This window comes from Hirundo rustica, chromosome 6 (assembly GCF_015227805.2).
Source record: "Hirundo rustica isolate bHirRus1 chromosome 6, bHirRus1.pri.v3, whole genome shotgun sequence".
NCBI lineage: Eukaryota > Metazoa > Chordata > Aves > Passeriformes > Hirundinidae > Hirundo > Hirundo rustica.
The window spans coordinates 31,441,694-31,466,095 of NC_053455.1; the positions used below are offsets into that span (position 1 = coordinate 31,441,694).

Genomic DNA, 24,402 nt, shown 5'->3' on the forward strand with positions numbered 1-24,402 from the left:
GCGCGGAGCGCAACGGGACGGCCGCGCGCGCCGGCGGAGGGGAGCTCCCGCGCGGGCGCGGGCGCGTGCCGAGTGATACGCGCGCACGCACGCGGACACCCGCGCACAACGCGGACGCACGCGGACGAGCGCGCGGGCGGGGGCGCGCGCGCGGAGACACGAGCGCAAACGGCCACGCGCGCAGAGGCTCGCGGAGTCGCTCGGTGCGGCCGCACAACCGCCACCCTCCGGCGCGGCGCTGCGCAGCGCGGGGCAGGGCGGGCCAGGCCCGGCCCGGCCCGGCCCGCCAGAGCCGCCCACCCACCCGCTCGCCGCTTCGCGTGCTTTCCCCCCCCTCCCCCCTCCCCACCTCCTTCCTCCCGAAAGTTTTTTTTGGGCCTGCCCGCCCGGGTGATTCAGTCGCGGTGTCAATCACCCTGCCCTCCTTCTCCTCCCCTTTCCCGCCGCCGGCTCCTCCTCCCGGGTTAAGTCACAAACTTTATAAGTTGAGCTTTTCCCCGAGCCCCCTGGAAGCGGCGAGCGGGCGCGGCGGCCGGGCGGGCTGGTGGCGGCGTCGGCGGCGGGGGGAGGCTGCGAGCAGGGGCGCTGGAGGCTGTGCCTTACCCACGCCGTGACTCCTCGTGTCCGAGTGCCGCTGCCCCACTCGCTTCCCCCCTCGCTCGCCGAAGATGTCCACAGCCCTGGTGTCGCCCACCATCTTCGACTTGAGCGAAGTTTTATGCAAGGTAAGGGCGCCGGCGGGGTGTTCCGCCGCCGACTTTCGGGGCTTTTCAGCTTCCTTAGGGTTCGCGTTCGGGCTTCCCCGCTCCCCTCCCCCCGCTTCGTTTTCTGGTCGTGAGCGAGTTCTGCGCTGGGACCGGAGGGCGCAAGGCGGGGACCGAGTGCGGCCGCCCCGTCTCGGGACGCCGGGGTCTCTCCCGCCCGCGCTTCCCGCCTCGGCCGCTCCGGAGGAGGAAGGGCGGGGGAGCCGCCCGCGCTCCCGGCGGGCTCAGCCGCGGCGTCGAGCGGGGGGGCTGGATCCTTAGCCCGTGCCCCCGGGGCCGCCGCGCTACAACACGCCCGGGCGCGGCGCGGCGGGCGGCGGCGCTGCCGCGGGCCCGGGCGGGGGGAAGGAGCGGGCGGGCTCCCTCCCCGCGGGGCTCGGCCGCCCCTCGCCGGCCGCGCTGCGGGAGCGGTTGGGCGGGCGCCGCGCCGCGCGCTGCCCTTCCCGCCCGCCGCCGTCCCCGGGGAAGCGCTCCCGCCGCGCGGGGTTTTTCGGGCGCCCCCCCGCGCCGGGCGCTCGGCTCGCGGCGGGAGCGCTGCGCGCCGGGAACCGGGAGGGGCGCGGCGGGGGGCCCGGGCGTGGGGCGGCGGAGGGGCTGCGGCAGATGCGGCCGCCGAGGGACGGAGCGGGGTGGGAGGGCTGTTGGGGCAGGGCGGCCGTCGCTCCCCGGGCCTCGGCGGTGCCGGGCGGTGTGGTGCCGCGCCGCGCTCTCGGGGCTGCGCGGGGACGGAGGAGGAGGTGGCGGCAGTGACGTGACCGGCCCTTGCTTTGTCCCCGCAGAGCAACAAGATGTTGAATTACAGCCCCTCGGGTGTCAGCGGGTGCCTGCTGGACAGGAAGGCGGTGGGCACCCCGGCGGGCGGGGGTTTCCCTAGGAGGCATTCTGTCACCCTGCCCAACTCCAAGTTTCACCAGAACCAGCTCCTCAGCAGCCTGAAAGGGGAGCCGGCTCCCATGCTGGGCCCCCGGGAAAGCCGCTTCCGGGACCGCTCCTTCTCCGAGGGTGGCGAGCGCCTACTGCAGCAAAAGCAGCCCGGGGGACAGGTCAACTCCAGCCGCTACAAGACGGAGCTGTGCCGCCCCTTCGAGGAGAACGGCGCCTGCAAGTACGGTGACAAGTGCCAGTTCGCCCACGGCATCCACGAGCTGCGGAGCCTCACCCGTCACCCCAAGTACAAGACCGAGCTGTGCCGCACTTTCCACACCATCGGCTTCTGCCCCTATGGGCCGCGCTGCCACTTCATCCACAACGCGGAGGAGCGCCGCGCCGTGGCGGGGAGCCGGGAGCCCGCCCTCACCGACAGACCCCGCCTGCAGCACAGCTTCAGCTTCGCCGGCTTCCCCAGCGCTGCTGCCAGCGGGCTGCTGGACAGCCCCACTTCCATCACACCGCCGCCCATGCTGAGCGCCGACGACCTGCTGGGCTCCCCCACCTTGCCTGACTGCGCCAGCAACCCTTTCACCTTCTCCAGCCAGGAGCTGGTCAGTCTCTTTGCCCCCAGCATGGGGGTGCAGGTGCCCAGCGGGAGCTCCCCCACTACCTTCTTGTTCAGGCCCATGTCCGAGTCCCCCAACATATTTGACTCGCCACCCAGTCCTCAGGACTCCCTCTCTGACCAGGAGGGCTATCTGAGCAGCTCCAGCAGCAGCCACAGCGGCTCAGATTCCCCTATCCTGGACACCTCAAGACGTCTTCCCATCTTCAGCAGACTCTCCATCTCTGACGACTAATCTGGGGCTTCCGCTTGCCCCTCCCCACCTCTATTACAATGTTAAGCTGAACTCCCCCCACCTTGTCCCCAGTAGTCCAAGCTGGATGTTAACGTGTCCACCTGCCTGCCTGATACCCACTGGCTTAAACCTTAAGTGCCAAAATTACGATGAGAAGCAATAACGTTTACAAAATTAGTGCCTTTTAACACTTTTCACTGTGACTGTATTACCTCTCCAGCTGCAGAGGGCACCAGCAGCTCTGTGCACTTCCAGATGTGCAGGAAATGTCCGAATCCGGCTCCCTCCACTGGCCACGTACTGCATCGCCCTCTCCCGGTCCCTTCCCAGCTGGCCAGTTTCTGCTAGGCTGCAGGCATGTGGGCAAGTGTTAACATCCAGTCCTCTTTCTCCCTCCCCTTAAAGACTAAATCTTGCCTGGATCCGCTCAGGTCTGCGGGAAGAAAAGCTGAGAACGGACAAAGATTGTAACGTGAGTGGGACTTCGACTGGGAGGAAGAAAACAAAAGAAAAATGAAAAACAGATGGACTATGAGAGACTTGATTTTGGTGCTAAAGTTCCCCATGTATACATGTGACATCTTAAAACAAATAAAGAAATAGAGGGGTGGGGCCAACAGAAGTCATTCCACACACACACAAGTTCGTGTAAACAAAGTTCCAGTAGACATAGCTTTAATGGTTTTGCTCTAGAGTACTTTAGACCTATCTTAGAGCACTCACGCCAAGCTTTTTATTATTTTTTTCTGGGTTTTTAATTTTGTATAACTTTTCAGAAATTGGAGAGCAAATTTTGCTTGTCACTGCACAACAATATAAAAAGCTTATTTAACTTATCAAAACGTATTTATTGCCGAAACCTTTGCTTTTTAATTTTGTTCATATTTATCGGGATGATGAATCCATAGAATATATTCTTTTATGTTTAAATTATGATCTTCCATATTAATCTTAAGATTGTGAAGTGTCTTTTTTCCTTTTTTCCCCACAGTTTAATATATTATACTACAATGACATTTTTTGTAACTTTACACTTTTTTTGGTTATTTTATTTTAAAAAATGAAAAATTAATTTAAAAAAATGCAAAAACTGTGTTTGGATTATTTATTTTAGAACTCCCTCCCCCTTTTTTTGTGTTGGACTGCAAATGGAGTTGTTGTGCATCTTTGCCTTTTCTCTTCTCCTTCTCTTCCCCTCTCCCGGGTCTTGCCTACCTGGGCTTTAGAATGTACATACCTGAGCTCTGTTGCGAGACAACGTGGAAGGAAGACCTTTTTCTTCCTCTAATTGTATAGATGCTTCAAGGAGAAAAGCCTTGGGCTCAAAGTGCCTATCTGAAGACATTCCAAATACAGTTTGTCTTTGCATTTCTGTATTCCAAGTTTGGAGTTTTCCTTGCCAAGGTGAATGGGACTGGCACAAAGAGAATAATGAATGTAATTTTTTTCCCCCTGTTACTGTTCGCTACACTGCTTTTTCTTCCTCTTTGTGTGAGTTTATTTAAAAGAGAATCTCTTTTGTAATGACTGTTTGCAGTTTAAATCAATAAACCCCAAGTTTTTTCAAGAAACTGACACTGGAGCTGGTTTTACTTGCAAAAATTGAGGGGCTGGTTTTAGACAACCCGACAAACACAGCTGTTTCCCTTCTCTTGACCCTTGAAGTGCCCACAGTGTGCCCAGGCATCCCTCCATAGTTCCTCACTGATTCAGTGGGTCAGCCCTGCAAGTGCTTGGGAGCAGATCAGCGGCAGCAAATACCTGACGTGACCTACCCCAGTGGCCTCTTACCTTCTCTGTCTCTTACGGAGTGCTTGAGTCACTCAGTCTTGTTCCTGACCAGTCCTTTCTGATGAGCATGGCTTAAACCTGGGTTTGGCTTTTGTTGCTTGTGTGCCTTGTGTGTTCCTGCATGGCTCCTTCCCCTTCCAGGAGGGCTTATGTGTGTTTCCAGCGAGGCTGAAGTGGGATGTTGAAGTGTTAAGAGATAACTCCAAATCTCAGTCCTGGCTTGTTAGTGGTACTGGGTCTGCTTGCACAGAGGGGCTGTTTGGTGCTTTGTGGGGGACAGGAACATGAACCCTTAGCGAAGGCTCGAGTGTGTGCACACATCACCCCGCTATCGTGTTTAAGCCCTTGTACATCTTGAAGTGTCAGCAATCCCAGAAACTTCTCAGGCCATTGGTTTTGTTTAGGAACACATCCTTGCCAGCGCTGCTCGATGGTGTTAGTCTTGTGTTTTTACCTTTGAGCTCTCCTATGGAGCAAGCTTATGCCTCCAAACTGAGGCTGAAATGTTGCTGCTGAACCACCTTCAGCTGTCTTAACATGCCTCCGTGTTCAGATTTCCTAATTCATGTTGGAAAAGTTCCTGCCAAATAAAAGCTGTAGGATACCTCAAGGCTTACACCAGTGAACCAACCTTCTCTGCTGTTAGCTCTATGCACTTGTGTGGTCTGGCACTAAAGGTGAGCTGGGTGGAGGAAAGATGAGGGAAGAAGAGTGTTGCTGATGGAAGCTGCTTCCCTTGAACACTGCAAAAGCTGTGTGTGGAGTTTGTTTGGGAGATACTGATGTGAACTCATGCGTGGTGTAGCCTGCGTGCTGATCCCTGAGAGAAGGGCTGCAGGCACAGCTTCAGCACTGCTGGCCTTCAGCAGTACCGTTGGCTGCAGCCTTGCTCCTGGGCATAAAGGCAATGAGTCTCTTGTGAGGGATGGGTTCTGCCTGGGAGACTTGTGCCCAGTTGCAGCAAGTGCCCAGGTGTTCCTCCTCTGCTGCTGGGAATCAAGCTCTCGGCCCCTGAAGAGTGAGAGTATCTGATCTGGAGGGGATCCCAAGCCTATCGCAGGGCACACACATGGAGCTTGAAACTGCTTGCTTCCTTTCTGGACTTTCTGTGCAGCTCTTCAAACAAATAGTCTTTCACCAGTTAATAATTGATGAAGAAAATAGCTGTATCAGTTGCACAATGCTATTGGCATGGCAAACAACCACTGTGCTAAAAGTAGGTCTTTGCTCATGGTACTTGGGTACTTCCCTTGTCCTTTGCACTGATTCCGGGAAGCCAGGAGACCATTCTTCTCCTGTGAGTTTATTAATGATATATGCTTGGTCACTCTGTGTTTTGCCTTTTGAAACTAACCTTGAGCTGGTTCACACAGGGGATAGAGAAGAGCAGGACAGGATGCAAGAGCCTTCAGCAGTGAAAGGATTTACCTGATTGGATACCATTAGGATTCACTGCAGCTTTGGTATGTGGCAGCAGACACTCTGGAGAGACTTCTCCTTCCTTGTATTTACCATGGATGGGCTTGTCCATGCTCTTTCTCACAGGGTCAGCAAGTTCACGTAACGGTTGATTAGGTGAATCTGCCATGCCTGGTAAAGCCTAGCCAAGGCTCAGGAAAGTATAAATAGCCTATTCTGACATGATAGTTTTGAGACATACATTCCTGTGACTTGAGGACTCTGGCTTATTGATTCAGTGCACGGGACTTTCAGAGTGGCCATAAAATAGGGCTGGGCCTGTGCATCGGTGCAGTTGGTCCTGGCGTGTCTGCTGTGGGAGGGCACAGAGAAGCACCCACAAGAACAAGACGTCTGTAAGGTGCCATGGCCAAGTGTGCCTCAGTACACTTCGTGGGTTGCACTTACAGTTCTTGCTGGGGCGGCTCTTGCTTATCTTTGCACACATTTTGTTGTAGTCATGGGCGCTTGCTGTGGGCTCCTACGAAGGGACTTGGTCCATGCCTCTGGGCTACGAGCATCTGCTGGTTTTTGGCTTTGAAGTCAGATGAGCCTAGTGCTACCACCCTCGATATATCTTGGAAATTAGAGCCATTGTGTATGGCTGGCTGTGCCAGTTGCCTCTTGGTAGGGAACAGTGTGGTGACTTTGATCTGCAGAGATCCAGGTGGCTCAGATCCCACCCTGGTACCTGCCTCTCCCCTTCCTAATTCCTGCAACACCTGTATCTGTCCCAGCAACGCTATTGAATACGCACTTCTTTGCTATGGGCTAGCTGTGGCTTTTGTGCTAAAACATCTTCTGTTCTGCAATTAGGGCCTGTAGAAGCAGCGGCCATCTCATTTCCTGGTCACAGGAGAGAGATGAAAAGTCAAATAGGGGTTCTTTGTTGTTGCTCATGGTTTTGTTTTTAAAGGCACTTGGGAATTTAACTTCTGGTGCTTTGTTTAGTATCACCTGTACATATATACAGTGTGCCGGATTGCGAGTGATGAAAAATACCATTTAAAAGGAACCCTGAAATCTTCCAAGTTCTTGGTCCTGACAGTTTGTCTCGCCAGTATAGCCATGAAATTGGGAAGCAGAAAGGGAAAGGATTTGGAGAAGAAAGGAGGACTATTAGAAGCTGGCTCACATTTTCAGTCTGTATAGTTCCTATGCAGTAAGTGCAGTGGTCTGTGGAGGGGACTTTGGGCTGCTGCTGCAAATCACCTTGGGAAGAACGGGCTCTGCCAGGCCTTTGCAGAGCAGAGGGAAGATGGCAGTGGGGCAGGAAAGGATGGGGTCACCGCTAGGAATCGAGAGCCAGAGATTGAGTCCACACAGCGTGGGGACAGCATGGGTGAGAAAGAAGCCATGCTGTCTACAGTCTGAAGACCACTCATGTTCAAGTGCATGAAGGGCAATAAACTGGGTCTATCTAGTGGGGCTCCAGAGCATCAAGCTGAGGGGAAGGTCTGGATAATGTAGCCTGCTGGATACTATCTGATGACCGTGCACAAGGATATGAATGATTATTAAGAGTCAGTCATACAGGCAAAAACCACAGCATGCCCTTTACACTTGCTAATTGCTGCAATTTGTGTGGCCTGTGTTGGGGAAAGTTAGCATGTGCTTGAGCCTGGAGAAAGAGGCTTTGAGAGAAGGTGCTGTGGTCAGTGTGTGAACAAAGAGGCTCCTGACTTCAGTGCTGGGGGTATTGTGGAGGCTGGAGGCTGAAGAACATGTCCAGGGGCAGCACTGACACAAAAACACTGCCTGGGAGGGAGAGAGAGGCTTGTGCCTCGGGGAGGCTCCTCGTGCCCTACATTACGACAGACAAACGTGAAGGTGTGAGGTGTGGTGCGGCGCAGCGGGGCTGATGAGGCGGCTCTGCTGCAGAGAGGTGCTGTGCTGAGTGACCAGATGATCCGGCAACAAGCAAAAGCGTGACGTGAAAAGAGGTAAAAAATTTAAGAGTGAAGAACGGTGCCTTTCTTAACCTGGGCCCTACAGAAGAGGGGTCAGGAGGAGCTCTCAGCAGAAGCAGTTTGCGGGGTATGAACCAGCCACAAACAGGAAGAAAGAAGCAAAACCGGTGTTAGGAAGGAGATAGGTAGGAGGAAGGCGGGGCGTGGGGGGTGCTTAAGGAGTTGTAGAGAGTCTCTTGGGCTGGGAACACTGGGCCAGATGGTGAGGCTGGCTCGGTGGGGATACTTCAAGTGTCTGCTGGGAATTCACAGAACACGTCTTGCCCTCGAGGCTGAGTTCAGTCCAGAATCTTAGAAGATGATTCTGCCTGGTGATGTAAAATGTCCTTTGTTTAGAAACTCTTTGGCCCATTCAGCAATGCCTTTTCCTCACAAAGCCGACGCTTATTCCCTAGAATACTTAGAGGGGGGGGGGGAAAAAAAAAAAAGTTCCTCTAAGACACCCTAAACCAATACCTGCTGTGACTAAGCCCTGTGGGCAGCTCCGCAGCTGATTTATATCCTCCTCCTCCGAAGTGAAGGGGTAAGAGTGGAAACAGACGCGGCGTTAAGCATCGCCGAGGGCAGCGAGCCGCAGCGCTGCGCCGTGGGGCGGGAGGAAGCGGGGCTGCGGGGCGGCTGCTGCCAGCCGTGACGCCGGTTCGGGTTTCCTCGTAGGCAGAACAGAGCTCCTTTTGCCTACTGCAGCTTTATGGGCTCGCCTGGGTTTATTATACTGCAAATGTTTTGAATTCCACATGGTAATTTCCAGAGAGGCTTTGTTTCACTTTTGCTGCTGCCCCCACCCCCCCTCGTTTTTGATTTTTTTTTTTTTTTTTTTTTTTAATTACCCCTGCCCTAACCTCTTCTTTTTGACTGACTTTTGGTAGTAGCTGCCATTTTCTGAGCAAACAGAGGACTGGAATCCTCCCTGCCTGGGCTCCAGCTGCAAATTAATCTCTTTTCACAGTTTCGTTTTATGTCCGCCCACCATCCCCACCACATTAACTTAGTCAACACATGGAAGTGAAATTTTTCCGTCCAGGATCCTGCGGGTTGCGAGGCTGCTGTGGAGCACGTGACTGCCAGCTCCAGAGTTTTCTTGCGCCTCTGGGTGGAAGGAAGTTTCCTCATCCCCCACAGATGCGAGCGGTTGCCGGTGGGATGGGAAAGGTTTTAACGGCTGGAGTCGGTGGAAACATGTGAGGGTTCGGCATTTCAGTGTGTGTTTAAAGTCCCAGCGCAGCAGGCGGGTGGAGGCACAGCCTGTTTGCGGTACCTCGGTGCTACCAGAGCGCTGCTCAGCACGTGGGCCGCTCGGGGCGAGACATTAATTTTGAAGAATTAAGGGGTGGTGGTGGAGGGTGTCTCCATGGAGTCCTGCTCTCCCTGCAGGGTTTATCTCCCGCCCAGGGAGGACGGAAAGCGCGAGCAATGACGATGTTGACGAAGACGGATGGAGTCTGCTTGGCCTGTGCAGATGTATTTTGTAATTTCTACGCGATGCCTTTCACATGTGGGTCTGGGAGGACTTTACAGGTGTCTTGGGCGCTTGGCAAGTATATCTGTACCTGTTCCACAGGTTTTAAAGCCCTGTTAGAGATACAATTGCCGGGCGAAGGGGATTGTTCCGCAGTGGCACAGTAGCACAGAAAGAGCTGCAAAAATAATTCAGGACTCCTGATACTTTTTCTCCTGTCATAGTCTCCAGGCAACAGCAAATATTTCTCCTGAATACTCTGGGTGAGCAGATGCCAGCGTTGATTCACAGGAAAAGGATGTAGCCACGCAAGCCATAGAAATATTGTTTGGGATGGTAGCCACGGCCTCTAAGGAGACATTAAGCAATATGGAACAAACGCCAATGAAGCTGTTAAAGCTCTTGCTGTGTTCCCTATAAAGAGACTTCTTGAGCAGTCTGAGGTGGGAACCTTTGTGATTTACCTTGATTACGGCAATGTGGAGAGAAAATACTGTGTTGCACAGCTCTGGAGATGCTGCCAGTGCTTCTGAGCACTAGCAAAGTTCTGGTTGACTGAGAAGTTACGGTCACAAGATATGAGGAGAGCTTTTGTTAAAAAGCCTTTTGTTAAAGGCCCACAGCAGAGTGTAAAAGGTGCACCTTTGCTTGGAAAAGGGATGGCAGTGAAAATGTGCGAAGAGGCTCCCCGTTTATTTTCCCTGAGACTCAGATATTCTTTGCTGTGTTTACAAATAACTCCATTTTCTCCCATTATACTTACAAACTTATAATAAGATTGAAAAGCTGAAAACAAACCTAATTTACCCCTTCTTCAGGGTGCCCAGCCAAAAAAGCTAGAAGAGCTGCAGAAAATTATTTCCTCTTAGGTTTAGGTAATGTGGGCTTTGGATTCATTGACTGAATTTGCTGACCAAGGCATTTTCTTTCTTCCAGCAATTTTTCTAACCAGAAAAACACTTCCAGTGTGGATGAAAACAGAACCGGAGATGTTTTGAAAACATGTAAAAGTTTGTTTCAAAAGCGAGCAGCTGGCAAGAAATTGAGGGCAGACAGCTGGGGGAGGCCAGTGGTCCACAGCCTGTGGGGTTATCAGTCTGTCACCCAGATTGGCAGATTGGAACTTCTAGTGAATCATTCAGACCCTCTCTTTTAACTGTGACAGGTCTGAACTCACTATTCTCAAACCACCCCTCAAGCAGGGGGAGTTGACTATTGATAGCCTTGAGTGTCTCCAGCACTGAAGTGTGCACAGCATTCCCTTGTCAGGGAGTTTCAAGGCTCAGGCAATTTTAACCTCTCTATATGTAACCCATACTGAACCTGAATGCCTCCTACAGAGGTTTGTGGCCACTTTTTATCCCATTGCCTTTCATTAACAGGACTGGAGCCCAACTTCCAGACAAAGTCCTGCAAAATGGCGCGTGTGGTTTTACCTTTCAGCTTTCCTGCCAGCTGTTCCCTTCTCCAGCCTGTTCCCAGGGAATGTGATTTTCGAAACCTTTTCGTGATTCTCTTTGCCTGCCTGCTAAAAATATAGGATGTCCTAGACCCACCCTGGACTTTCATTTTCAGCTTGGTTCTGCACTTGGTGATGCTGTCCTGCCTTTGGTGCTCGAGGTGATAAATTTAACCTTCCTGGCCTAATGTGGGATGAGGTCAGGAGGAAAGCACTGTGTCAAGTTATACTGGTTCTGCTAGGAATACAATGGGAATCAGAGTTCCACCTCTTGTCCCGGCATTGTGCTGCCAGCCAGGGCCCTGCCCCATTTCTGTGGGGTGTCCTGGCTCCCCTCACACAGCCTGGCAGCGCTGGGTGCCTGATTATGCAGAGTTTATCCCCGGTGGGTTGCATGTATGAATAAGTGTGCATACATAATGTCTATGCAACTGATGTTAGCACTGTGCTCACGGCACCCAGGGTCCCTGGGCTGTCACCCCGCTGTCAGGCTGGAGCAGTCTGGGGCCCCCACCAGTGCACTCAAAGGAAGCCATACTCCTGCCCTTTGGTTTTCCTCCCTGAAGGAGAGACATTATTCCCCATCCCCAGGGAACATCAGCTTTGAAACACAGAGTTGATTTGTTTCCATTTACCATTATCTTGGTTTACGTAAATTACAGCGCTTAACAGCGGTCATAAAATTATCTGGCTTTAAAAAAATTCAGCTGTAGAGTTTGGTCCTGTGGCCTCTCTGTGGCCTCCCTGATCAGCTCATTTCCAAGGGGCAAACATGCACTGGGAAAAGAGGCAGTCTCTCCTTGTTCATCACAAATGGTCATCTCGCCACTGTATCAGCAGCCTCCTTTGCCCAGTGTTGGTCGCCGTAGAAAAGTACAGCAAGCCTTTCACCGTGCGCTGCCTCACCCTTCTGAATAACTCTGCCAAGTTATTTAGATCAACAAAACCATCCACCATCCCTCACCAGCGGCCACCACACCACCAACATTTTAGAATCGTGTTCTGCCCTGGAGAGGAGGCTCCTTGGCAAAGCAGTGATGGTCCTCACGGAGGGATTTTGGATCACCTCGGAGCGTACTGCAAGTAAAATATTGTCTCCTAACATCCGCCTCATCTGAAAGCTGAATGGGAGACTGGCTGGTTTTAGGAATCAGTCTTGACCTGTGTTAGGATTTCAGCAATGAGAATCTGGTTTCCTGTTGTGGTATCGTAAGGAAAGGGGATAGACCAGACGTCTAGTGTATCCGAATAAGAAACCCATACAAATACAATCTTATTCTAGTTGCCGAAACAGAAAGTATGAATCTAAATCACCGTAAAGAGTAGATGAGCTGGACAACCAGAAGTATCAGACGTTGTTCCAGCAGTGGTATCTGCACTTTATTTCTGTCAGCTCTTTTAGGCAGTGATGTGTCTCTTTCTTCATTAAAAACTGGTAGATAGCATGGTCCAAGATGAAAACTTATATAATTAGAATTTCAAAAGAATATATTATGCCTGCTTTTCTGGTACATAGAGATTGCTCTGAAAAGGCCAGAGCTGGCAGAAATGTCGACTTCTTCAATTTTTGCACATCTTTCTTTGAGCTCCCGCTGGTAGGACTGGGACTGCCATGACTCTTTTCTGCAGGGGGCAATGAAATTTGATCAAGGGATCTAGCCTGTTCCTCTGCTTCACCTAAGTAAAACACAGAAAGTGGACTAGGAACACGAATGCTAAAAAGGTAAAATCCAGTAAAACAAATCATAATGTTCAATATGAAGTAAACCAGGAAGACAGGAAGAAACTGCAATTCAGCAGTGAGCATCGGAGCAGTGTGGAAACAAGTGCTGGTGGGGGCCAGAGCCTTCAAATCCAGCCCTAACTGACTGTTAGGCTGTGCTAGATTTCAGGTGGGGAATGAGGGACAGGGAAAAACCTGCTCTAGAAACTGACTGTACTTTGCCCAGCACTCAACAGCTGCTTTGAGTCCTGCTTTGTAAAACATTAAAAAAAAAAAAAAAAAAAAAAGAGAGAGAGAGAGAGGAGGAGTGAAATTGAGATCGGGAAAAGAGACAAAAAGTCCCAAATAAACATGTTTTTGATGGAGGAACTGGGTTTTTGCACCCTAGCACTGTTTGTACTTTCAGACTGTCAGCAATCTGTAGCGTGCTGAGCAGAGGACAGTGTGGTGGAAATACCTATGAAGCAGTGAGAGCCTTATCAAGGTACTGTACCAGGAAATACACCGCTTTCTTTCCTACTTCATGCACGATACTATGATTAAACCCAACAGCACACCTCATCATAACATGTGCCTTATCAGCCCCACTATCTGATGACAACAGCAGCCCTCGGGAGACCAGACTGACATCATCCAAAACCTCAGTAGTTCAAGACTGAAGTATGTAGCTAGGCTGCAAGCTGTGCTTGACTGTTTATCTGTTTGTACTAAGCTTGCAGGTACTTTGCTAGAGGAAAAGGAATATAAAAACCAAGCCCAAACAATGGTTCAGAATGTTCCTGACAGGCTGTCATGCTATTTAGCAAATGAATGCAGCAAGCAAAGGTGGTTTTTGTCCTCAGTAAGTACCAGAAGTCGGCTCCACAGCCTTCTGCAGCTTTGAGAGAGGGAGGAAAAAAAGGTCAAAGCAAGATATTGTCACTGCCTTGAGGACAGTGCCACTGGTGATTTGGTACGGAGTCCCGCTCCCAGCTGACCCAGTTGCGTGTGGTGGTGAGATTTAGGTTCATCCTGTATCACAAATAGGGGCCAGCTGTTGATCCAGGTGGAACTCTGAATCTCCAGATACTAAACTTCATCATGGCTGGTTCATTGCCAGTCTTCTCGTTTGGTTACTGCTGGTTCACCGAGGCAAAGCATACTGGCTCTGGCCTTCTGGCCTCCTTTCTGTAATTTAAAATTAATTTCTACAGTCACAAAAATAAGAAACAGAAAATAGAGTGGGGTTTTCTTGTGTAAGTTTCAGCAAACTTCGCTGGTTTTAATTTGTTCTCCCTGTCCTGGGTTCTTCAAAACACCTTCTCTCATTTACGTCAGCATAGATTTACCACACCCCAGTTATTTCAGACCTGGATAGCACCATGGAAAAAGATTACCAGTGTTCTGGAGCTGCTTCCTTATGCCTGGGACAAAAGAACATCATATGGGACCGTATTCATTCGAGAACCGCCTTTGTATTTGTACAGAACCTAGCCCGAGTGAAGCTACTCCGTCTTGAAGTTCGCTGTGCTACAAAATTGTTCTTAAAAACACCCCCCCGCTTTTAATGTCTGGGGTTCGGTCGGTTTGTTTTTAGTTGCAGTGCAAGCTTTCAGAGGGAAATCAAGCCGGATTTAGGTGCTGGATGCATGCATAGCAGGAGAGGCAGGGCCATCCCGCGCACGGACGCTAAGCGCCCATTCGCAGCCCCCGCGGAGCCCGCAGCCCCGGGCCATGCGGGCGCCGTGAGCCCGGCTGCCCGCGGCGGCAGCGGGGCAGGGAGGGGCTCTGTGCCCTGCAGCAGCCTGAGGTGTCCCCGCATCTTGCAAAAGAGACCTTGTCTTCCAGGACAGCAGCTGCGTCCTCCCTGTGCGCTGGCTGCTCTCATGAAGCGGCTGGGTCCGTCCCGTCCCGTCACCTGCCTCCCCCGGGAGCCGGGCACAGGAGGAGGGACCGGACAGGCCAGGTCAGCTCCTTCGGCAACGCCTACAGGACTGAGAACTACACAGAAAAAGAAAAAGACAGATGATTTCTATTTTAGTGGAGCCTTGGCTCAAGGGACGTGCTGGAAGGAGGTCTGGTGGAAATAAGACTCGCCTTTTAAGATGGAGGGCTGGATAAATCCAGCTGCGTTGTGGGACGGCTGGAAGCCTCCCCGAACAAGTGTGGGGAACTTATAGTGGTTTTTGAGGCACAGGGCTATTGTCTATTTTGTTGAACATACTTCTTTGTCTTGATGAACTTTAAGGAGCACTGAGAACACAATGTGCCGTAGGGGGAAGACTTACAGAAAGACTCGATTAGAAAATGGAAAAAATTTAAAATTTCTTCTCCTACATTACTTTCTAAAATATTCCAGTTCTGAAGCACGCTTGCTTTTTTTCTGCCTGATGTATACACCCCTGGCTCTTACCCGGCTCTGCTGTATTACTCAGTTGGTGCTTTAATTAATTTGCTCTCATCATTGCTAACAATGCTGCAAACCCCCCTTTTAAATAAATGACGCAGAGGAAGGCTGTTGAGGTCGGGGTTTGGTAAGAAATACAGGTGGGATTTTTCAGGTTTAGAGGCAGCTTCAGGTCCCGCTTTCCTGAAGAGGAAGCGCTTTTGAATGGCTCTTGTGAAATATGCTGATGGTCTGAACATCCACACCGCCAAGTCCCCATGACAATTGCCACCGATTGACCACTTGCTGGCTGTCTCCGCTGCAGCCCAGGAATGGATGAGTCATGGAAACAGAATTCCCCTTCACCCTGGCTGCCTCCCAGCCCCTCTGGGGGACTGCGTTGTTGACAACAGAGAAGGAAAGTCAGCGCTGCTTTCTTTGACACGGTGAATCATTGATCAAACAAAACTCTTCTGCTTCCACGGGCTTGATATCAAGGCAACGTTTTTCATGAGTGTTACCTGAACAGTTACATACTAAGAGAACAAGCTCAAATTGTGCTGGGCACGTTATTTTGTGTAGAAAATTGATTCTGAGCTACTTCAGGCCAGGAAAAAAAAAAAAAAAAAAAAAAAAAGGTACCATGTTTGCTAGAAGCTTTATCAGAAGATGCTGAAAACAATTGCCATGCTTAGGTGGAGCAGTGTTTAAATACCTGTTTTCATTTTCGAATGATTTTCTGACATAGAGTTTGGTTGCATTTTAATAATTTCCAAATGGAATAACCCTCTTGGGAGAAGAAAAAAAAAAAAAAGGAAATGAGCAGATTAAGTGCTGGGTACTTCCCTGAATAGAGAATTACTATTTAGGTGGGGAAGCAGATTCTGTTCGGTGAGGAAACTCAATTATTTTTATTTGAGTTCTGCCTGGAACATTACTCAATATTCACACAACTCTGCTACTGCAGCTCAGATATAAATACCAATGAACACATACTGTGAGGTATTCAGAATTCCCCTTGAGGTATTCTCAAGTGAAAAAAAAACCATTAAAAAGTGTAAAGGAATTTTTGTCTTGACACCAGATGAATGCTGGGAGAAAGAAGCGCAAGTCCTGCCTTAATGCGAGCCCTTTGCCTTGAAAGGAGCTTTTTGGGAGTTGCCAGCCCTGCCCACACAGCGCACCCGGCCGGAGCGCAGCCGTCCCAGGGCAGGGCTGGTGGGATCTGCGCAGGTGGGTCAGGCCAGCACCCGCCTCCTTCATCCCTTCCCTGCCCCCCTCCCTGTCTTTCCCTGTCCTTCCCTGCCCATGCCATCCATCCACACCAGGAACAGTCCTGTCCTCCCCTCCAGGGTGCCCGCCAGGACATCTCCTGCAAAATTCCCGTGTCTCAGGTAGTAGCAGTGCAGTGGGCAGATGTGGTTCCGGTGATGGCGTGCGATCCCTTCGACGCTGGGGTTTGTCCTGGCTTTTGTGATGTGTCGGGATCCAGCGGTGCTGGGATCCAAAGCACTGCTGAGGTGCTGTCTGTGACTCAACACCAACTGGACGTTTCCAGCTCACATGCCTGTGACGTGAGGTTGCATTGACGCGCTTGGATTAAACAACGGGGCATGGAAATGCGAGCTGTAATAGGAATTGTACCTTGTGCCTGGCATCAGAGCCATAAACAGAGCTCACTGGAGAGCCCTCGGTGCAGACAGCCCCACCTCCTCACTCCCGCCTTTCAAATGGGGGGATGGGAGTGTCATGGCCCCTGCCAGTGCTCCCTTGTGGGAAAGGCATCCTTGCTTGCACACTGGAGATAACTTTAGCTGCAGGCACTGGGAAGTGTCAGCGTGGTGGTGCCGTGCTTTTGGCCGCCAACTGTAAGGGGAGGATCTGGTGACCCCTCAGCCCACTTCTTCCTGAATTGGGGTTTTGGGAGCTGTGCCACTCCATGCACCGTGGCACAAAGAAGTATCCTCGCAGGCCCCAGTCTCCTGGTGGGAGGATGGCCCAAGAGCTGGCTGTGTCTGTCAGAAGTGCTGCTCCCTGTGCCAGTGCCAGCTGGTGGCAGGGTGCAGGAGGCTGCTGGCAGCATCATGCCCCTTCCACAGGCTGCTCTCTTCATCCTCCCCTCAATGCTAGCCAGGATGTCGGGAATGGGATGTCCTGGGTGTTGGTAACTGCACTGCCTCTCAGCACTTGTGATTCTGTGCTGCTGTAGTGGCTACAGCTGCTGGGACAGGGAGGTGGCATGGCACAGCCCTGGGGACACCCTGTCTTTCATCAGGGTGAGCAGTCTGATCTGCCTCAGCGGTCGTCATACATGTTCTGCCTTGCTTTTCCTTTCCAAAACCATCATATCTGGGAGGAAAGCGGAGCTTCTGCCCCAGACACAGACAAGGGTGTACTGGAATAGACCAACAGACCATCTAATCCGTGAATCTTCATTCAGACAAGATGGGTGCTTCTCAAGGGGACCTTAAGCCTCCCTGGACCTGTGGTATGTTATCCCATGCAGAGTGCTGAGAAAACAGTGACTTAACCTGGAGGAGTTCAAGGATGGGCAGCGCAGAAGTAATGATGCACTGGTGGAAAGGGCCACAGTTCTGCAACGCTGCCCTTTGACGGGTTGTTACCCGCATTTCCCAGCCTGGCAGGCTTGGATTGCTGCACTGGTCCTTCCTGAGGTCACGCCGTAAACCCTCTCAGAGACAGCAGCCACTGCAGAAGCCCAGTGCATTTGTTCAAGGAGTCATCTTGGGGGCACACAGTGCCCGTGTCCCTCCAGGAAACAGTGCCACGGTTCCTAGGTTTCTGGGTGCAGTTTTGGGTGTTGGTTGCTTCCCATAAAAAACTGAATGGCTCACAACTGGCTGTAATGAACGTCAGACTCTCCCTGCTGCACTGTCACAGCAACAGGCAGCAGGAATGTCTGCTGGAGCACCCTTGCTGGGAAAGGGAATGTCTCTGTAGGGGCACCAGGACACACTGGGGTGCTAGAAACCCCTGCCAGGACTGGTCTGAATTGGCTGGTTTTCCAGCGCTACTTCTAAAGCCAGATTTTGGAGATATTCAAGTTTTGTGGGGAGAAAAAGTCCAGTCCCCAGGACACTGAAAAGAATGTGTCCCAGGGAACACTGAAAAGAATTTCTGGCGGTGCCACCTGACTGGTGAACCCAATATTTTTGTATTGCAGAAATTCAATCAATTTGTTAATTGCTTTTTGGCTTAGCCAGAGCCTTGGACAGGTTTTCCTTTACTTTAAAAAAAAAAAAAGAAAAAAAAAAAAAGTAAATCCATACAGTTCCTCTACAGCTCTGACTAGCTAAGCTGAGCTGGGAGAAGTTTCTTTGAAGGATGCTGTGAACTGAGAGCCAGGCTTTGCTCTACACAGCAGTGAGGAAAATGGATCAAATAATACCCAACTCCACAAGACACTTCGGAATCATGTTGTGGTTTTGAATTGGTTTGTAACTCCTCATGTAAGCCAAACCTATCGATAAACTTTGGAAAGGAAAGGAAGATCTGCAAGTGTTAAAAGAAAACATTTTAATACAAAAGGGTACTCGAGTTCAAATTGGATCAAATTCTTGTTCCATTCTAGGAATCGCTGAAATTAAGGAAGAAAGAAAAAACAACAGAGAAGAACCCACTGTGACAGTACTTTGCAAAATCCCAGAAGTAGCAGAAAATACCTGGTAATATGTTGTGGAAAGAAGCTCAGTTTTATTTTCAGATAACCAGAAGATCTGAACACAGCTAGAAACTTGTGGGTAGATCCGTAACCCTCTGTGAATAGTAACCACATTAACTGCACTTAGAGTGACTGCAGAGCCCCAGACCAGAGGTGAGGTACCACCTACACCCTATCTATACTTTATTTCAAGTCTGAGTGATGCTTGGCTGTGGTTTGGCCTCGGCAGCTCCACAACGGAGGTGCAAATCTGCTTGGGTGCACTGCTTTGCATTTGCAGTTTGGAAGGCACCGAAACTGATTACAGCTGCCTGGTCTGCACGTGTGCAAGCTGCATATAGGCTGCATTTTTGATGAGAGCACACATCTTGTTAAGGTAGGCTTAAACTGAAACTGTGTGGAGAAAATGAACTCAAGAGGGTTCCCGGTTGTGTTTCTGCAGCTTGGCTGTTTGAATCAGCAGCTTGTGATGCTTGACATAAACAAATTGCAAAATGAAATATCCTTGATTTAAGGATTGAAGTGGATGCCTAAGACAGAAGAAATGCCCAAGAGCCTCTGATGTGGCACCATTGTTCAGACGTCGCGGGGTCATGCCTGCTTGTCGTAGACTGATTGAAGTGACTGGCACAAAACAGGATCAAGTTGTTGGTGTGGGTGGCCCATGTGGAGCACGTGGCACCTGCTATGACCACATGGCTGCACATCCCTCACCCAGACCCACAGTATCTCCTGGGATGCAGATCTTTGCTCCACTTGACTCCACACCAGGAGAGATTTCCTTTCCCTGCGCTGCCCTTCTCTGCTTGGAGCTGGGACCCCAAAGAGGCAGTGCTGGTGGTGGGAATCAAACCAGACCTTCCTGGCCCCTGTGTGTTCCTGTTCTGCCTCATTCTCCTTCAGAAACTGTTAATCATCCTGAACTGCTTACTGGTTTTGTGATCTTAAACAGGACTTGAACTCAGCTTTCTAGAGGTGAAAGCACAATGTCTTACTGTAACTTATTTTGCCAGCCAATCCTATCCTGAACCCAACAATATTTTAATCTCAAAATCCAACCTCAGAACCCACAGCGTTTTCAGTTACTGTATTTCATCACCACACAGCTGAAAACAACTTTTTTTTTTCCTTTTTTTTTTTTTTTTTTTAACCACCCTTGTTTTTCTAAAGTGAATCACAAACCCTGGAGCTTAACAGACAGAAAAGACCCAGAGACAAATCCTCTCTCACTATCCTGGTGCTTATAAGGAATAATGTAGTTAGAGTAAGAAAGCATTTATCTACAGTCACATGGGTATAACAGAGATAGAACATTCAGCCACCCCATGGCTAAGCCAGAGAGTTCATCTTAAAGAAGCCAAAAATGCATTGTTGCCTACAAAAGATTTGTGGTGGTATACCTATTAGTCAGTCTTTTTTTGTTTGCCCATAGAAGCCCTTAACTTTTCCCTGGAAGGCAACTTGACTCTCTTCTAGACTTGGTCCTTCTAAGTGGTCTGCCGCTCATTCTACTGCTGTTCTTGGCTGTGCCTTCTTGAATCGCACCAAGGAATAATTAACAATAACACAACTCTGGTTCTCAGTGGGTTTCTCCATCAGAAGAATGTTAACCCTCAGAGTGCTCAGTGCAGCACCCATGAATAGTGTGCAGCCCTTGCAGGGAAATCTGATCTGTTTTAGTCATTCCAGTTAATTGGTGTGAAAATGGGACATCTGAATTTGTGCTCTCATAGAAAAGCCACAGAATAGCCAAGGGAGAAAGCCAGATCTTCAGGCTGTCATTCTGAAGCAATAGCCACCTTTCTTCCCATGCTGTTTACGCTTAGGGAGAATAAACGGGCATTTCACAACCAGAGAAGGTGTTTACAGTTCCCAGCCTCTGCTTACAGATGTGCTGGGATAATAGCTCCTGGTATGTGTTTGGTACTTGTGCTGATGAAGGGGCTGGAAGGAAACCCTCAATCCTGGAGGCCTGGTCTCATTGACCAGGCTTCATTGACACCAGAGGAAATCTGACCTATTCCAGATTTAAAAACATTTATCCAGCAGCAGAAGCTTGGCCCTCAACTGATGCTTAGGTAAAACATGAGCATAAGTGCAGATGTGTCAGTACTGTTTAAAGTTTGATCAGAGAAGAGCTGGAAAAAATTCCAGATGCTCAGCAGTGTCCAAGGTGAGGCCAGTACAGGTCGGTCCTTGCATCAGGCATTGCCCAAAGCTGATATCAGTGGTGTCTTGTGCCTGGGGCTACCGTGGTGAGGCCAGCCCTGAGCTTTCCCATTGTCCCTCTCCGGGGGTCTCTCAGGGCAGGACACACACGGCACAGGACAAGTGTTGCAATCAAGCTCTCAGTGGGAGCCGATTACCCTCAGTCATGTCTGGGAGCGAGGGAGGGACGCACTCCGTGTCTTGATCAACGTCATGCATCTTTCTATATAGGGGTTTGCAAAATTAGACTTCATAAGCCTCCCCCAGCCCCTTCCCTGAAAGCTACACCCACATTTTTCTCATGGATGACTCATTGTTAAAACAAGATGTTTCTTCAGCTAGAGTTTTTCAATGCTATGTATTAGAAACAGCTGAACATCTGCCCTGACATCAGGCTTCTCGGGTGACAGGGAGAGCACGCCTCAGTATGCCAGCGTACATGAACTTGCACACATGTGTACATATGCTTTGTATGTTTTTGAGTTTTTCTTTTGCCCTTTCCACTCCTTTTCCTTTCAGTTTCTTTTATTTGTTGTGTTTGGTTTTGATTTTTCTTTTATTTTCTTTTTTTTTTAATTTATACCTCTCCACCTCTGTTCTGCATGCAGATTGCAGAGCCACAAACAACTTTCACTCAAAGGGATGGTATGGAGAGAAATATAAAATGACCTCATCCATTCCTTCATGGATAAACAAAAAAAAATGATGAAGTTCTTTCATATGATACGAGAAAAGAGAGTTAAAACAGATCAGTTTAAATTAAACAAAGGAAAACATTGGATGAAATAACAGGAAAAGCAGCCTCAGTCTGTCAGATTGAGGAATAATTTGTTTCTCAAGGGCAGTGGCTGAACTGGACAGTTTGCACATGATTTTTTTGGGAGTGATAATGCTTCTCTGTCCCTAGAGTGAGGTGTGTCTTCATCGCTTTGATGTGTGCAACTCTGAAATCAGCAACATGGGAAACCACTGGGGTGGAGATGTCAGAAATGGTAAGAGGGTTCCTGAGGTGATAAAAAGGCCACCTGGGAGGTGGTTGTGAAGGAAAATTCCAATGACCGCGTGCAATATTTTGAAGAAACAAAGAGGCTTGAGGTTAAGATGCATTCACATGTGAGGGTTGCTTGCCTTTAGGTTATGACCCCTGGGGGATTCTCCATAGATGTGAGACTTTCGGACCCTTTTCAAAAATTGCACTTTGGAGTTAAAACGAAGGCTATGGAAGTGGAAAAAAGACCAAAACAACCAAACACACGTATTTCGGCAGTGTCCTGCAGGGAAATCCAGAGAGGCTGAAGTGGTAAAGGTCAGAAGATGTGAGGAGCAGACCCACAGCGCAGCAGCTGTTTGGCCCGAAGGAGCGCAGGCCTTGCGACACGACACGACGTGGAGCACGGAGCCGCTCCATCCCTGCCGCTGCTGTCCCACGCTGCTGCTGCCTGTCCTGGAGAGCACGGCTCGGCGGGCGCAGGGAAGGGTGGACCTTCCACCACGTCCCGACCCCAACTGCCCAGCCACCCTGCTCCTGGGCATGCACCACGGTGGAGAAACGGCATTTATAAGCTGGCTGCGGTCGGGAGTGCTTTGGCTGTGGGCTGTGCAGGGCAGGAGCAGCCCTTCTTCCCCTCCTGATCAGCTGCAAGCAGCCGCTGAGGGCGATCAACAACTCAACAGGCTGAACAGGTAGGGCGAGCAGGTGGCAGAGCGAGTTCCCCTCACACTCCACTACCCACAGTACCCCAGCTGAAGTCTCTACTTGAATCAAAGTGTGTTAGGTGTGGTATATGAGTTATGCTTGAAAAGTTTAATGAATTCAAGGGTACAGCCTCAACTAGCAGCTAACAGCAATAAATGAGCCTTGGGGCAAGCCAAGCCAACTTTCACTCAAGTTGATAGAGGTACGGTCTTTTGGCTTCAGTGGGAACAGGATGAGGTCCCTCATAGCCAGCCAAGGAGAGATTAATCTAATGATGTAATGCTGCTTATAACTGCCTGCTCAGCCTTAATTCTGCTCTGACATTGTGAGCATGTATCACAGCACAGTCTGTAATTTTGTGATCACATACCACTTGCTCTGTGAGACGCCCGCCCCATTTGAGGCGCAGGATGGGAGGTAAGGGCAGAAAGGTTCTCTCAAGCCCCCGTGACATTGTCCAATATCCCAGAGCACTGCTCTGCAACTGGCTTCCTGCAGGGTCTTAGGCAAGAAAATGCTATGTACTATGCATGTGGCATGGACTGAGTTATGGTTTCACCAGCATTGTAAGCCTGACTTCTTCTGAACAGAGGAATTTAGATTTTCATTCTTACCAGGCTCCGAGTGTATCTTTATGCTATGGGTAGTCAACAGCAATCGTGGCTTTAGTTCTAAACTACCTATACAGCCTATCCAGACCCTTGCTGCAGGAGGTTTGCAAATCCCTTGGCTGCGGCACAGAGGCACACCTATCTTCGGGCAGGAGTAGACAGCGTTGCTGTTGGCAGCAGTACCACTTAGAACCAAAGGTTTTATCTCCCTGATCTGACACCACGAGCTCACTCTGCTTCTGGACATCTTTCCAATCCCACTGTCTACTTCTTTTAACACATTCCAGAGGCTCTGCTGGCCTGGCTTCCAGCACCCCCATAACTGATAGCTAAAGGGCTGGCTGAAGATCCTTGTGCCCACTGACAAATGGGAGTGAATGGAATGAATGGAGAAAGGGTATGGAAGGAAATCCTGAAGCAGTGAAAAATGGAAGACAAGAACATGGTGAGTGAGCTTAGAAGGAAAAAGAGACGTGTGACCTTGGTAATATTGGGAAGCACAAGGAGAGATGCAGGGGAGGATGGAGCTGCAAAGAATCTAAAGGGTCATAAGGAAAAAGAAAGTCCAGAGCAGAAAGAAAGGTCAGGGCATGAGAATAAACAAGGAGGAAAAACAGATGAAAGAAAACAAAACAGAGAAAACAAAGAAAATAGCTCAATCTGGAGGTGAAAGCAGTAAAGACCATACAATACAGCACTAACAAGCAAGCCTATGGGTGAGTTTCCCCTCCCCTTTTCCATGTCTGGACCCCAGGGGCTCAGCCTTGTGGGACCTTGGCATTGTCCTGCAGGGACTGATCAAGAAGGGACAAGGTGTGATGGCCACAAGGCACTACAGACAAGCTGCAGTCCCTGCTCCTGGTGGGGCTCCCTGGCCTTTCTGGCATTCCCTTCTCACCCCAGCAGCCCTTGATTCTGTGCTCTTTCACTGGTGTCTGTGTCACATAGGTACATCAGGCATTGCAACTCAGTCCCTTGTTGTCTGGGATCTCTCTGCAGGAGACACTGTAAACACACGCACTGAGAGGCAACGTGCTGGCTTGATGCTGAGACCCCCTGAAAGACAAACACTTCGAGACATAAAAGGAGCAAAAGTAAAAACCCCAAATTTTGTCACCTGCAAGGCTGTCTGGGCTACAAAATATGTCACAAGAGCATCTTCCTCTTTAGTGAATCTTCTTTACGCCTGAGTTGTATCTCATGCCGGGATGGAGCAATCCCACTGATGTCACTGGGCTGACGCCGGTGTAAAACTGGTGTGTGTGCCTGCTGAAAAAGTCAGAGCTGTGTATTAGGAGGTACAGCTGCTGAGGTCACTGATAAAGAGGAGCTTCTGCACCTGAGCCACACTCCTCTCCAGGCATGGCTTGGGGCCGGGGCGGGGGGCTGGCCTGGTTTCCTCTAGCACCACTCTCCACCCCAGCAAGCAGTTTCCATGAGTCTTTGGCAGAAAAATACCAGTTTTGTTGAGGTTCCACATTTCCTG

The 24,402-nt window shown here is 50.2% G+C and overlaps 1 protein-coding gene across 1 annotated transcript; it reads left to right on the forward strand.

Annotated features, from left to right (window-relative positions):
• The first annotated feature begins 510 nt into the window (after positions 1–510).
• On the forward strand, positions 511–4,069 carry ZFP36L1 (ZFP36 ring finger protein like 1). The gene is made up of 2 exons (XM_040068368.1): positions 511–725; positions 1,544–4,069. The coding sequence occupies exons 1-2, from the start codon at positions 669–671 to the stop codon at positions 2,492–2,494; spliced, it is 1,008 nt and encodes a 335-aa protein (XP_039924302.1). The 5' UTR covers positions 511–668; the 3' UTR covers positions 2,495–4,069.
• Positions 4,070–24,402: the final 20,333 nt, after the last annotated feature.

Bases quoted from the DNA above. Each gene is read 5' to 3' on its own strand.
- ZFP36L1 (XM_040068368.1), top strand. From the start codon at position 669: ATGTCCACAGCCCTGGTGTCGCCCACCATCTTCGACTTGAGCGAAGTT. The intron at 726-1,543 runs GTAAGGGCGCCG...TTGTCCCCGCAG, and splicing joins TGAGCGAAGTTTTATGCAAG to AGCAACAAGATGTTGAATTA.